At 42.2% G+C, this 16,687-nt stretch overlaps 1 protein-coding gene across 6 annotated transcripts in view; it reads right to left on the minus strand.

The window, feature by feature from the left end:
- fer (fer (fps/fes related) tyrosine kinase) overlaps nt 1-16,687 on the minus strand; it is a 111,321-nt gene that overhangs the window by 64,651 nt on the left and 29,983 nt on the right. For all 6 annotated transcript variants that reach the window (XM_053618224.1, XM_053618229.1, XM_053618227.1 and 3 more), the window contains one exon: nt 6,088-6,271. In XM_053618224.1, the coding sequence (XP_053474199.1) occupies nt 6,088-6,271 (184 nt within the window). The remainder of the gene's footprint in view (nt 1-6,087; nt 6,272-16,687) is intronic.

A 16,687-nucleotide genomic window follows, 5' to 3' on the forward strand; every position in this document is an offset into this window, starting at 1 on the left:
TCCTCAGTTCATAATACATATTCCTGTATAGACTATTTCTTTTTGGACAAAAGAATGCTTCCCCTCATAGACAGATGTGATTACGGACTCATAGTTATTTCAGATCACTGCCCCTTGACTATGAGAATGCGCATCCAGGTTACACAATCCAATCACCGCCCTTGGAGACTCAATCCTCTGCTCCTGTTGGATGATGTTTTTACTAGTTTTATTGCATCTGAAATTTCGTTTTTTTTTGGATATTAATCAAACACCTGGAATGTCCTCCTTGACGATTTGGGAGTCACTGAAGGCATATTTACGAGGTCAGGTCATCTCATACTGTGCTAATCAGAAGAGAGTGAACATGGCTCGACTTAAAGAACTGGCGGAAGAGATTCTTGAGCTGGATAGGGCACATAGCCAACTACCTTCTGCAGATTTTATGAAGAGGCATTTGTCACTGCAGACAGAGTTTGACCTTTTATTGACGAAACAGGCTGAGTATCTTATCTCCAAATCACGATACAGGTTTTATGAGCATGGGGAGAAGGCTGGACGGATTCTCGCCCGCCAACTAAGACAGAGAACTGCTAATCTGACCATCTATGAAATATATGATGAGCAGGGCTCAAAATGCACAGATAATCATAAGATTAACTCCAGTTTTCAAACTTTTTATGTGTCACTACACAGCTCCGGCCCATCTGTAGACCCTTCTGCATTGGAAGACTTTTTTTAGACCCTGCATGTTCCGTCCTTAGATCCAGGGGAAGCAGCAGGGTTAGAGGAGGACCTCTCAGTTGGGGAGATAGCATCGGCAATTGGCTCTATGCAAAGCGGCAAGTCCCCGGGACCGGATGGTTATCCGAACGATTTCCATAAAAAGTTTTCAAGGCAACTCTCCTCTTTGTTATTGTCGATTTTCAAGGAGTCGTTCTCCTTGAGAGCCCCATCATCTACTATGCGTGAAGCAGTTATCTCCTTACTCCTTAAGAAAGACAAAAGCCCTCTTGAGTGCAGCTCTTACCGGCCAATTTCTTTACTAAATAGCAATGTTAAAATCCTTGCTAAAACTCTGGCACGTCGCTTGGAGGGAGTTCTTCCATCCATTATATCACCGGACCAAACAGGTTTTATTAGGAATCGATACTCTTTTTTCAACATCAGATGCCTTTTCAATATCCTTTATAGCCCCTCCCCACCTGGTACCCCAGAAGTGGTGCTTTCACTTGATGCTGAAAAGGCATTTGACCAGGTGGAGTGGGGCTATCTTTTCAGTGCGCTGGAGAGGTTTGGGTTTGGTCCCGGGTTCATATCATGGATCAAACTTCTATATACGTCTCCGAGGACTGCTGTTCACACTAATAATAATAATTTGTCCACCTACTTCGAGCTCCAGCGGGGTACAAGACAGGGATGTCCTCTATCACCACTGCTATTTGCCACTGCAATGGGGCCACTTGCTGTGGCGCTAAGACAGAATTCTGACATTAGGGGGATCCGGCATGCGGGGATAGAGCATAAAGTTTCTTTGTACGCGGACGACATGCTATTGTTCATTTCACAGCCCCTTGAGAGTCTCCCTGAACTGATGACCCTACTCAAGGTTTTTGGTAGAATATCGGGCTATAAGGTCAATATTCAAAAAAGTGAAATGATGCCTGTTGGGGAGGGGGCACTCCAGGTACCACTGGACTCATTCACTTTCAAAATTAGTCTAAAGAAATTCAAGTATCTCGGGGTGTGGGTTACACATAGTTATAAAGACCTATACCTTGCTAATTATCAGCCCCTGTTATCTAATCTGAAGCAAGATATTGAGCGGTGGGATCCCCTGCCTCTCTCCCTGGGGGGCAGAATCAATACTATAAAGATGAATGTGCCACCTAAATTTTTATATGTTTTTCAGTGTTTCCCAATGTTTCTTACAAAATCCTTCTTTTCAAAACTGAACAATCAGATATCAGCCTTTATCTGGAACAAAAAGCCACCACGGATCAAAAGGCATATATTGCAGAGACCTCGAGCGAAGGGAGGGATGGCACTCCCAAACTTCATGTACTACTACTGGGCAGTTAATATAAGATCATTGTTGTACTGGATGGGGGAGAGTGTGGCAGCCCCTGTATGGACACTTATAGAGGGGGCGTCCATCTCCTCGGCGGCCCTACTGTGTGCTAAATTACCATTCGCACAACCTCTGTCTAGCTTTACCTCTAATCCAGTTGTTGTACACGCAATCAAAATTTAGAATCAGTTTAGAAGATCTTTCTCTCTTGGGGACTTGTCACTCATGGGACCAATTGCAAATAATCATCTGTTTCTCCCATCTTTGTTGGATAAGACTTTCGCTACTTGGTCTAGAAAGGGAGCTGTCTCACTGTCTGATCTCTATTTTGAGGGCGTTTTTCTCTCATTTGAGCAGCTCATGCAGAAATATGACATTCCCAGATCGCATTTTTATAAATATTTGCAGTTTAGAAGCTTTGTGGCCTTAAATTCGGACACCTTCCCGTTGTGCCCTTCCAATTCACAATTAGATGCTATTTTTAACTGTAAACTGGCCAGGAAGCAGACAATAAGGGTTATCTATGACCTACTCAGCATGCATGATTTGTGGTCCCTAGATCTCCTTAAGAATAAGTGGGAGGCGGACTTAGGCGAATCAATGATGCTGATTGGTGCAAGGTAATCCAGGGGATTTTCTCCTCCTCCATATGTCTCAGACATGCGGTTGTCCAATTTAAAATTGTTCACCGTCTGCATTGGTCCAAAGCTAGACTCTTGAAGATTAATTCCGACATAGATCCCACATGTGATCGATGCAGACAGGCCCCAGCCACTATGTTGCATATGTTCTGGACATGTCCAAAGCTGTACACATTCTGGCAATCTATATTTGAGACCTTTACTAAGATATGGGGAAGAGTAGTACAGCCGTCCCCTCTTATTGCGATGTTTGGGGTGACCCCGGAGAATACTCCTTTTAGATGGTGCGAGACCAGCATGATGTCCTTCTGCACTCTCCTGGCCAGGAGATTAATATTGTTTAGAGGGAAGGATCCTGTTCCACCAGTGTATGGTCATTGGGTCAGGGAAGTCATGTCTCGTCTTAAGTTGGAACACTGTCAGGGGGGCAACTGGGAAATTTTACAGAATCTGGCAACCTTTTCTGTTCTTTGTCAGAGACGTGGATGCTGACAGTATTGTTATGTGATCATTGTTTATAATTTTGTTTCTTTTGCTCTCTTCTATGGTGGTCTGGCTTTATAATTTGGAGATTTAACTTTCTTCTTTTGGCAAACAATGAATTCTGCAAGTTCATTTCAACTTCTATTGATGACTTTCTTTTCTTCAATCAGAATGACTCCACTTCTTATTCATTGTTATGGGAGACACTTTAATCCTATATCAAAGGGCAGATTATTTCTTACTCCACTCCACTAGGCTTAATGAACTCACATCTGCGATGAGTAACCTTGATCAAAGATATGCATTGAACTCTTCTCCAGATCTACTTAAACAGCGTCTCGACTTACAAGCAGAATTTAATCTTATTTCGACTAAAGAGGCAGAACGCTGCTTGTTACATACTCGTGGTTCATACTATGAACATGGTGACAAGCCAAGTCTTTACCGGCATATCAGGTATGGCAACAATACATAGTATTAAAAACACTTACAATATAAAAACTTGTACTTATAATATAAAACACTTGTAATATAAAAACACTTGTAATATTGTCACTTATACACTTACTATATAAGTGTATAATATACACTTATAATATTATAAAAACATTTAAAATATTGTCACTACAGAGCCCATGGAAATTAATGCTACTTTTAAATCATTTTACGCTTCACTTTATAAATCTGAATTTCCTGCAGAAAATACTAAATTGAATGCATTTCTTCAAAACCTTTGTAACCCTGTTATTGATTCTAATTCTGCCAAGCAACTGGACTCCCCACTCTCTCTTGAAGATATTTTAAATTCAATTAAAACTATGCAATCTAACAAAGCCTCTGGCCCGGATGGGTTTCCAATTAAACGTTTATTGGAAAATTAGCACCATTGCTTTTACCTGTGTTCAACGAATCCCTGGAATGTGGGTCAGGATCAGAGATGAACCTGACGAGCCGTTCACCACCTATTATGAACAGGAAAACTGGGGGACCTCCTTCTCAAAGACCCACTATGTGGTCTCCTCTGCCGAGCTCCAGCCAGAGATCAACGTGGCGACCTCGGCCCCAGAGCTCCAACCTGAGACTCACGAGGAGGTCTCACTTGCCGAGCTCCAGCTGGAGGTCAACATGGAGGTCTCACCTGCAGAGCTCCAGCCAGAGGTCAACGTGGCGACCTCATCCCCAGATCACCAACCTGAGACCCATGAAGTGGTCTCACCTGCAGCGCTCCAGCCAGAGGTCAACGTGGCGACCTCATCTCCAGAGCTCCAGCATGAGACCCACGAGGTAGTCTCATCCCCAAAGCTCCAGCATGAGACCCACAAGGCGGTCTCATCTCCAGAGCTCCAGCAGAAAGTCAAGTCAACCTGCACTTGCTTCCGTCTCAGCCTCCATCTCGTGACAATTTGTTTGCAGTTTTGAGGAATTTTGGATTCGGGGATAAATTTATTTCTTGGATTCGCCTCCGTTACTATATATATATATATATATATATATATATATATATATATATATATATATATATATATATATGTGCTATAGGTATGTTACACTCTACCACTTCTTGTGCTCGTCTTGGGCTCATCCAATTCAAAGTTTTACATAGGGTCCATTTGTCTAAGTCGAGACTTTCTGTAATATATCCAGAAGTAGAGGACAAGTGCGATAAATGCCATGGCTCTCCCTGTCATCTTGGCCATATGTTTGTCTTTTGCCCTGATCTCTATGGTTTTTGGACTGGTTTCTTTATTATCATGTCCACTATTCTCAGAGTAGATATAAAACCTTGCCTAATTTCTATATTTGGGATTCCTGATGCCTCAGTTCCATTAAGCTCTGTACAAAAAGATATTATCGCTTTCACATCCGTAATAGCAAGACGTTCCCTACTATTGCATTGGAAATCTGCTAAATATCCATCCATCTCCCAGTGGCTAAAGGACATGATTTTTTTTTTAAACTTGAGAAAATAAAGCATACAGTGAGGGGTTGTACTGACAAGTGTTTTTTTTTTTTTATATATATATATATATATATATATATATATATATATAAATGGCAACCCTTTATTTCATATTTTATGGTGTTACAGACACTTCCCACTTGAATTTTAGTGCCTGTGCCTGGATTTTACAATATATACATAACCAGATATAGATATTGGTTAGCCATAATGGGGTGGGAGGGGGAGAGGGGTTGTTTAGTTGATTGTACTCTTTAATTTTGTTTTTCTTTTCTACACTATGTATGTATGTATGTGTGTGTGTATATGTAAGTATAACAAAAAATGAGAATGGTATTGTTGCTGTGTGACAGGAAGTATGTTTTCTTTATCAACAAAAATATATATTGCAACGAAGGATTGTTCGAATAGTGGATAAAGACCCTCAATCAACCCTAGGCCTCAAAAGTGTGATTCGTTTCATTTTGAATTTGTCAAGACACCACAGACATGCCCTCCAAAAGAAAACTCAAAAGCTTCGCAATTTAACATTGGCAAGGCCTTTAGATTAGACTGAATATGATGTTGATCTGATTAAATCTCTGGGAGGTTTGTTAAAGTACAAGGCCTGGAAATGGCTTGCCAGTAGGTGGCACTATTTTAACTATTTTCATTTTATAACTGAATATTGCCATGTAAATGTATTCAGGCCCAGACTTTTATCAAACATGTGAAGTTTAGGGTGTGTGTGTGTATACATATATATATATATATATATATATATATATATATATATATATATATATATATATATATATATATATAAAAAATACAATCCTTTTTGGACCTCTTTCTTCTTCTCCTTTTAACATTTTAACAACCTTCCTTGAACGCAAATTAAAAAAGTGAATGAAAACAAACTTAAAAAAACCATCTTGTAAGTGTGTGAACTTTGGCTGATGTGCAAGACTCACAAGGCGCTGACCATCTCCTCTTGCATCTTCTGCAGAGAATCTAGCAGCAGAGGGAGTGTGTTTTCATGATAGTGCTCGTGGTGCAGCTGCGCACTACGCACAGCCAGCACATATTGGTTGTGCAGATTGTGTAGCTTCATGGTGGCTTTGTCATAGCGCTCACGGGCCTTCTCTGGCTCCTTACCTGAAAAAAAGCACCATTCAGGTTAAGCCTAGGGGACATTACCAGAATTTAGCCGCGATTTACATCAACAACAAAAACCTCAGACCTTTCAATTTAATATTTGATCAAAATCCTAAATTTTTCCCTGGAGAGACATTTTGTAGGACTTCAAGATACATATTTTCTGAATAGATGAACTGTTTACTATTGCTAAGAACAGAACAATCCAGTAAAATATACTTAACAGTCATTCTTATCTTACACTAATCACATGTTGGTGGTTCTTCACCATTCAATAAGTATGCATGTGTAAGTCTTGAATGATGGTTAGTAGGCGCTGACGCGAGCGGCAGCCGGTCACAGCAGCTCCTGCATCTTTTAAATTTAACTTATTTTTTTCACCTCTTTCTGACTTTCTTTCTGGTTTTACACTAGACTTTTTATTGTCTATGTGTGTGCCCGAATTTGTCATTTTAAACGTGTTTCTTGCCGTACGTGTTTTTTGGACCAACCAAGATTACTCGTAAAATGCTTGTTTAATCAAGGGAGCAGCTCCTGATGTATCAGATTAGAGCGGCAACATTGCCGACAGACATACAAGCGGAGCTACGAAGACACAGGCGAGGGACGAGAGTGGGCGCTAATGTTAGAGAGAAGCAGGAGAAAAAAACGAGACTCAAACCTTGCCTTCCATCATTTGTTATGGGGAATGAAAGATCGCTGGCCAACAAGTCAGAGGAGATTGCAGCACTGACGAGTAGCCAGCGTGAGTACAGGGAGGCCAGTTTGTTGTGCTTCACGGAGACATGGCTAACAGGGAACATTCCTGATTCTTTGGTCGAGCTAGCTGGCTTCACGCTCGTGCAAGCAGACAGAGGAAAACAGAGCGGTAAGAAGAAGGGAGGAGGTATAGCTGCCTTTGTTAACTCAAAATGGTGCAACGCTAGACACATAACGGTGAAGGAGAGCATGTGTACACCAGATATAGAGCTACTGGCTGTGGGACTGAGACCATACTATTTGCCCAGGGAGTTCTCTCACACCATTATTGTGACTGTGTACATTCCACCTTCATCAGTAGCGGCAAGCGCCTGTGACATCACAGGGCTCCAGATGCCGACTAAAATGGTCACCAATGCGACTAACTTTTTCATTTTGCGATCATGTTTTTTTTGCCAGTCGCCAATGGCCACCGTTACCCACAACAAAATGTAAAAAGAAATGAAATAGAAAGGACCATACGTCTTGTTGTTTTAGGCTACTGAACTCTCATTTCCTCTTGACCCTGCGTCTACCTGCCCTATCGCGTGCACTCCTGTATGGTTCCCAATAAATAAACTCTGCACTCTTGTCCTGCAGTGGTTGAAGCGTCGGCTGTATAGATGAACAGAAACAGGTTTAACGTCACGTTTATTGGGTTAAAAAGTTGGAAGTGTTAACTTTATTAAAGGTGTTTAATTTAGTTTGATGTGGTTTAGTTTGTTGCAATTTGAATGTATCCGTTATATGTAGGCTAGCTAACTGCGTAGTTAACTACTAACGTTAGCCAGCTGACAAGAAAACGAAATGCGCAAACGAAAAATATCAGAATTTTTCTCATTCCCTGCCCGTCCAAACCCTGCCTCCTCTACATCAGATGCCGACGATGTTGAGACCATCTCGACCAATGAAAGTTCTCAAGTGACATTTTAGTCATCCCAGCCCGTTTCAATTGGTGTGCAATATTTTACAGATGATGACAGTCAAGTGCAGCGAGTCGAGTCTTCTTCTCCCATCCCTGCGGCTCCCGTCCCGACAAGACCGTTTAAATCAGCTTGGCTACAAGAGTTCGCCTGGTCACGTTATGACAATGGGAAAATGTACTGCACCTTTTGTGCTAAAGCAGGACAAGATATTGCTGTTAAAACAGAGTTCATTACCGGTCCGAGTCATTTTAAAAAAGATACCATGAAGAAGCATGGTGACAGTAAAAAAAATATGAGAACGGCAGGGATTGTGTCATTGCTAGGTCTGCCCCTCGTGCCACCCCAACCATGAAAGCAGTGCAACGTGCTAGTGATAAAGTTGCAGAAAAAGAGATGAGGGAATTGAAAATAAAATTCAATGCAGCCTACATGACTCTGAGCCTGAATAAGCAGGAAACAACTAATTGTACATAGTTGAATAAAAAAGTGGGGGGAAAAAAAGAAATAAATGACTGGACATTTAAGTATTTACGGTAATATGTTTCAAAATAGGGCAGTGGTGGCTTGGTGGTTAAGGCTCTGGGTTACTGATCGGAAGGTTGGGGGTTCATGCCCCAGCACTGCCAAGCTGCCACTGTTGGGCCCTTGAGCAATGCCCTTAACCCTCTCTGCTCCAGGGGCGCTCTGACCCCAACTTCCTAACAACCAAAGAAAAGAATTTCACTGCACTGTAATGTATATGTGATCAATAAAGACTCATTATTATAATGATATACTGAATATTGAACATATCGTCTATGTAAAGAATACGTTATGTAAACTATGAGAGGCAGAGTAAACAAAGGCAGACAGTACAGAAGGGAAAGAAAAGGCAGTGTGAGGTAGCCGTTCAACAATGATATCATCATATGACATCACTATATTTTGGCTCCTGAAAATTTGATTTGGCGCCTAAATATTTTGGGTTTAGGAGCCAATGGCTCCTAGATTTATTTTTTTTTGCCTGGAGCCCTGCATCATCCACTCCACCACTGCAAAACTTCAGACGCAACAACCGAGCACACTCATGATTATTAACGGGAACTTCAACCACGTCCCCCTCTCTAAAACCCTTTCAAACTTCACACAGTATGTAAAATGCAAAACAAGGGAGAATAAAATCTTGGACCAGCTGTATGCCAATGTGAAGGGGGCATACAGCTCCACTGCCCTTCCCCCTCTGGGCAGATCAGACCACAACTTGATCTACCTTGTACCTGTGTACAAGGCTGTAGTCAAACAGCAGCCTGTCACCACCAAGTTTGTAAAAGTGTGGTCCAGTGAGGCCGAAAAGGCCCTCCAGGACTGCTTTGAGACCACAGACTGGGACCTGTTCCTTGAAGATCACGCAGAGGACATTGAGGGACTCTCCCCCAGTGTACAGCGGACCTTCTTTGTGGGTACAATGCTGTCCTCACAGAAGTGTATGTAGTCCACATAAGCTTCTGTGAGGACAGCATTGTACCCACAAAGGTGGTCTGCTGTTTTTCAAACAACAAGTCATGGATCAACAAAGACATTGAAGCCCTCCTAAACAGGAAAAAGAGCGCATTCATGGCAGGAGACAATGAGGAGGTCAAATCAGTCCAACAGGAGCTAAGGAGGGAGCTGAGGAAAGCAAAAAACCGCTACGGGAGAGGCTAGAGTTCAAGCTGGAAAAAAAACAGTGCCAAAGAGTTATGGGAGGGCATGAACAGGATTACTGGGCTTGAAAATTCCAGACCAGCCATGGAGGGCAGCCTGAAACATGCAAATGAGCTAAACCAGTTTTTCAACAGGTTTGACGCCCCCACCCCAGAGAGCTCAAATGGACATTCACACACTCCTGATGATGAGGACAATACAGGAATCATCACAGGCACCCCAACGACCCACAAGCTCCGAACCAACAAATCTATGGGCCCAGACATCATCAACCCCAGGCTGCTCAAGGTGTGTGCCACACAGCTTGAAGGTGTTACACACAGCCATTAATGTCCAAACCGCTGGAAACAAAAGTGAGTACACCCCTAAGTGAAAATGTCCAAATTGGGCCCAATTAGCCATCTTCCCTCCCCGGTGTCATGTGACTTGTTAGTGTTACAAGGTCTCAGGTGTGAATGGGATGCAGATGTGTTAACTTTGGTGTTATTGCTCTCACACTCCCTCATACTGGTCAGTGGAAGTTCAACATGTCACATCATGGCAAAGAACTCTCTGAGGATCTGGAAAAAAGAATTGTTGCTCTACATAAAGATGGCCTAGGCTATAAAAAGATTGCCAAGACCCTGACACTGAGCTGCAGCACGGTGGCCAAGACCATACAGCTTTTTAACAGGACAGGGTCCACTCAGAACAGGCCTCGCCATGGTCGACCAAAGAAGTTGAGTGCACGTGCTCAGCGTCATATCCAGAGGTTGTCTTTGGGAAATAGACTTATGAGTAGGGCTGCACAATTAATCGAATATCTTTCGCGATTACGATTTTGACTGCCCACAATTACATGAACATGATTGACTGCGATATTAACAATTAAAGTTCATCCTCCACTAATAGAAAACTCCGCTGCAGATCAAATCAAGCGCTTCCTACACTTACAGACAATCACCATAGAGCGGCGCAGGGGTGACGTCATTTTGTAGTGCCAAAACCCCAAAACGGAGTTAGCATTTTAGCCCTTGAGCTGCCAGCTTCGCTTCGAGCTCCAGCGCTTTGCGCGAGGAGAAATCATGACATTAAACATGATGCTAAATGGCAATACAGAGGTTGTCGGGGACATTAAACATCACGCCGAACGGGAAAAACTTTGCAGATAAACTCAGGGCTCTACAGTGCGACCATTTCACTCGCATTTGTGACTGAAAAGTATTTTGTGTGACTGTGAATAAATATTTATTCACACCGGTGGGTAAATGAACTCACCCAATCACATCCTATATGAGATTATTCAGATATATACACAATATACCCAGAGTGCTTCGAGAACTGACTCCAGCCCAGAAACATGTCAGTGGAAAATGTCTAATATTGTAGCTTTAAATATATTTAAGAGGAGCAGACTTCAAACACTGAACATGTTTATTGTATTTGTTTACAAGGTGGAACAGGTTAACGGTTGTTTTTTTGCACACAGTCTGTAAAATTAGCTGAAAATATTAAATTTAGTATATCAGAAGGTAAATTAATTTGTCATGGCTCACACTTTGTTCCTAAATTCTGTCATAATTGACCAACTCAATTTTTCTCATGACTACTTGTGTGTTATATTGTGGCATGAGAAAACTTAATCAATGTGAAAGTGCAATAAAAATGTGGTCACTAAAATCAGTTAATAATCATGATAAATAATCGAGATCTCAATATTGATCAAAATAATCGGATCATCATTTTGGCCATAATCGTGCAGCCAGTACATATGAGTGCTGCCAGCATTGCTGCAGAGGTTGAAGGGGTGGGGGGTCAGCCTGTCAGTGCTCAGACCATACGCCACACACTGCATCAAATTGGTCTGTATGGCTGTCATCCCAGAAGAAAGCTGGGGAGCTACAGTTCATTGAAGGAACCATGAATGCCAACATGTACTGTGACATACTGAAGCAGTATTCCAGCATGATAACGACTTTTGCCTTCTTAAAGAAGCTGAGGGTGAAGGTGATGGACTGGCCAAGCATGTCTTCAGACCTAAACCCTATTGGGCATCTGTGGGGCATCCTCAAACGGAAGGTGGAGGTGCACAAGGTCTCTAACATCCACCAGCTCCGTGATGTCGTCATGGAGGAGTGGAAGAGGATTCCAGTGGCAACCTGTGAAGCTCTGGTGAACTCCATGCCCAAGAGGGTTAAGGCAGTGCTGGAAAATAATGGTGGCCACACAAAATATTGACACTTTGGGCCCAATTTGGACATTTTCACTTAGGGGTGTACTCACTTTTGTTGCCAGCGGTTTAGACATTAATGGCTTTGTGTTGAGTTATTCTGAGGGGACAGCAAATTTACACTGTTACACAAGCTGTACACTCACTACTTTACATTGTAGCAAAGTGTCATTTCTTCAGTCTTATAAAATATAATAAAATATTTAAATATTAAAAAGATATAATCAAATATTTACAAAAATGTGAGGGGTGTACTCACTTTTGTGAGATACTATATATATATTGCTTTATTGTTATTTTGACTTTAAAAATAAAGTGCTGTTCATTTCATGGCCTTGTACTTTTTCAACTGCTATTCATTCAAATGCATGAACATGGTTAAAAAGCATAATATTTATACAATTATACAAAAAGGCAGTTCTTTTAAAGTAAATTTGTTTGTTTTTTCAAAAATGTTCATTTCAGTGCATCACTACTAAGAACTTATTTAGCATGTAATATCCCAGTGGTTGACAGGAAAAGCAAAACACAACATGATTGCTGCCCCCCCCCCCAATATATTTATTGTCCTTTTCTTGTTTTATAACCCAACATCAACTGCAAATACACAAGCATACACCCTTTCACATACACATTCAATTTACACTTCTTAAAAGAAGAAATTACCTAAAAAACAAAGATACGATGGTCCTTCCACCCTGTTATAATGCCTGATAATCCAGTATGTTCTCTCACTGCCATAGCTAGGGGTTCGACTGCCAACACGAACAACAGCTGAGACAAATGGCACCCCTGATGGTGGATTGCTGCAGATTGAACGGTCTTGAAATGGTGTTATTAGTTAGTATCTCAACAGATGGGTCCGTGTATAACAGCCGTATCCACTTAGGAAAAGTTTCACCAAATACAAATCTAGGAAGAACATCCTGCCAAATGCTTGGCCCGCATCTACTGATAGCATCACTTTTCATTTTTTCATTGTCTTTTTCATTGTGTCTCTCATGTAGTATATTCAAGACCCTTCTCATCATTTTTGTACAAAGCCTTGTTGATCATCAATAATTCATTGGGGAAGATACTAGACCTAATCTTCTAGCAAGTGCTTTAAAAAGCATTTTTTATCACATCCCGTTAAACTAACTGGTCTATAAGATGAGCATTCCGTTGGGGGCTTATTTGGTTTTAATATTAAAGTTGTTATAGATAGTCTTAATGAATCTGGGAGCGTTCCAGTGATAAATGATTAATACATGTCCAGTAATGGTCTTACAAGCTTTCTTTTAAATGTTTTATAAAACTCAACTGGAAGCCCATCTGGTCCTGGAGATTTAACGCTGTTAATATCCCCTATAGCTTCACTAAGATCTTCTGTTGTTAATGCGCTGTCTAATGCTGTTCTCTCATCCTCTGATATAGTTTGAAATTGCAGCTGATCAAGAAATAATTTCTGAACTGTTTTATTATTTGCTTTATATTTTGATTTGTACAACTGTTGATAAAAGTCTCTAAATTTATTATTTATTTCTATTGGGTCCATAGTTAAATTAACAGATTTCAGCTTTATAGAATTCATTGTTCATTAAGATTGCATTTTCTTTATCCTCCAGGCCAATAGCTTACCTGCTTTTTCCTTCTGGTCATAGTATGTTTGCTAAATCCACATTAGGCTCTTAATTTATCATAGTTAGCTCTCATTGCAGACAGGTTATGTAATTTTTCAGGATTATCAACAGTAATTTCAATGTCAACTTTTTTTCATTTGATCCTCTAGTATTTATAATTTCGGATTATGTTGTTTGGATTTTGCACTTGCATACCTAATAATTTCTCCTCTTATGTAAGCCTTAAATGCTTCCCATCTAATACTGGCCGTAGTTTCATTCGTATTTAGTTCAAAATATTTATCAATACAATTCTCCACAAATATAATAAATGATGGGTCTTGTAACTAATAAGTTTGCAACCTCCATCTAGGACAATGCTGAAATCTACCCAAATGTATCTCCATAGATGCTGCTGCATAATCACTAATTACTATACCATTATACCAGAATTCTTTCACGTTAGACAATAGTTCCCAAGAAATTATAAAATAGTCGATGTGTGAAAAAGTTTTATATGAACAGGAATATTCTCTTGTATTTGGGTTTAGCACTCACCAAGCTTCAGTTAATCTTAGATCTTACATGTAATCAATGATTTTTTTTCTAGTTTGTATACGAGTTGTATCAATTTGGGTGGCTCTGTCCAATACGGGGTCGATGGCACAGTTAAAATCTCCTCCGATAATATTAAATTCCTCCAAAGTAAACACATGATAAAGATGGCGGCGCACACAGTTGCAGCGGCTCACAGCTCTCCTTTTCAGTGCTCTTTTTTGTTGTTTTTGTATTATTTCTTTATTACTTGTTTGTGCATTATCGGTTCTACGAACATTCGCTATACAAGTCAGAACCTTATGGATATTGGGGACCAACACCGAATACCTATTTCGAGAATCTTTCATCACACGCACAACATCCCAGACGACATAGCGAGATTGCCGGGCTCTCCGTGGATTTTTGTCGGGTCCAGAAGGCGGCGCAGACGGAGGAGGGAGAGGAAGCAAAAGCGGGGATGCAGGTCCGGTATTATGTTAAGGCTAAGAAAACAACCACACAAGCCACCTTTACCGAGCCTGTTTCTCTCCAATGCCAGATCCCTAGTGAATAAAATCGACAATTTGGAATTACAACTAGCTGGAAATCGCTACGTTCGTGATTGCTGTGTTTTGATTATTACTGAAACCTGGCTTCATCCGAGGATACCCGATGCTAGCATGCAGCTAGCAGGTCGTACTATGCTTCGCTGGGACAGGACCGAGGACTCCGGTAAGAGCAGAGGGGGGGGGGCTCTGTATGTGCGTGCATGAGAACTGGTGTAATAACGGAACAATGATAGATAACATTGCAGTGTCAAGACCACTATAAAGACTGTTACCACCTGGCCTGATGATGCATTCTGCAAACTACAGGAATGCTTCGAACAGACAGACTGGGATTTGTTTGAACATCAAGAGCTAGAAACATTAACAGGAACGGTACTGGACTATATCAAGTTCTGTATCGGAAATGTGACTGTGGACAAAAACATTTGGGTTTTCCAAAACCAGAAACCATGGATGACCAAACAGGTCCGCACACTCCTCAAAGCCCGCGACGCTGCCCTCAGGTCTGGTAATAGAGCTCTGTACAGAGCCGCTCGTGCCAACCTGAAAGGTGGTATTAAGGAAGCTAAGGCGGTCTATAAGAGGAGCATAGAGTCCCACCTGTCCAGCAAAAATAAACGGGAGGTGTGGCAGGGCATACAAAACATCACGAACTACAGAGGCCATGATGCGACAACAGGAGACCTGAGTGCGATGCTGGCAGAAGAGCTAAATTGCTTCTTTGCTCGCTTTGAAACATCACAACAACAGTACTCATCTGCTCCAGCCTCACCTCCACCCTCATCTGGCTCCCGTACCAGTCCAGCCCTGCCTCCATCCCCTCCTGGTTCCTGCACCACTCTACGTACTGTGAGGGAACACGATGTTAGACGGATGTTTCTGGCAGTGAACCCCAGGAAAGCTGCTGGCCCAGACGGTGTACCTGGTAAGGTGCTCAGATCGTGTGCCCACCAGCTTGCCCACATCTTTACCAGAATCTTCAATCTCTCCCTGGCCCAAGCAGTCATCCCGGCCTGCCTAAAATCAGCCACAATCATCCCAGTGCCAAAGAAGTCGCCCACCACTAGCCTAAATGATTATCGTCCTGTGGCCCTCACTCCAGTTATCATGAAGTGCTTTGAGAGATTGGTTCTTCAGCACATCAAGGACTACCTCCACCCAGACTTTGATCCTTATCAGTTTTCATATCGCGCAAACAGATCCACAGAGGATGCTATCGCCGTAGCTGTCCACTATGTGTTGAGACATCTAGAGCAGCAACAGAGCTACGTCCGGATGCTTTTTGTGGATTACAGTTCGGCTTTTAATACAATCATTCCGGCCGTTCTCATCACCAAATTGGTCACTCTTGGCCTCCCCCCCTTCACATGTGCCTGGATAAAGGACTTTCTCACCAACCGGTCTCAGACAGTGAGACTCGGACCCCACCTCTCCTCCACTCGCACGTTGAGCACAGGTTCTCCACAGGGCTGTGTGCTGAGCCCCCTCCTGTACTGTCTCTACACATACGACTGTAGTCCAGTCCACAACAATAATCTTATCATCAAGTTTGCTGACGACACCACAGTGGTCGGACTCATCTCAAAAGGAGATGAGGTAGCCTACAGAGAGGAAGTCCTAAACTTGGCAGCCTGGTGTTCAAAGAACAATCTGGCTCTAAGCACCAAGAAAACCAAGGAACTCATTGTAGACTTCAGGAAGCACAACACTGAGCTGGCCCCCCTTTTCATTAATGGTGAGTGTGTGGAGAGGGTCCACACCTTCCGGTTTCTTGGCGTCCTTATCTCTGCAGACATCTCCTGGACGGACAACATCACAGCGGTTATCAAGAAGGCTCAAACGCAGCTACACTTCCTGAGGGTTCTCAGGAAGTACAATCTGGACCCCAATCTGCTGCTGATCTTCTACCGCTCGTCCGTCGAGAGCCCGCTGACATACTGTATCACGGTGTGGTACGGTAGCTGCACCGCAGCAGACAGGGAGAGGTTTCAGAGAGTAGTAAGAGCAGCACAGAAGATCATTGGCTGCCCTCTCCCCTCCCTGATGGATATTTACACCTCCTGTTGCCTCAGCAGAGGAAAAACCATCATTAAGGACAGCTCTCACCCTGGCTTTGATCTGTTCAATCTGTTGCCCTCAGGGAGACGTTACAG

Source organism: Ictalurus furcatus, chromosome 28 (assembly GCF_023375685.1).
Source record: "Ictalurus furcatus strain D&B chromosome 28, Billie_1.0, whole genome shotgun sequence".
NCBI lineage: Eukaryota > Metazoa > Chordata > Actinopteri > Siluriformes > Ictaluridae > Ictalurus > Ictalurus furcatus.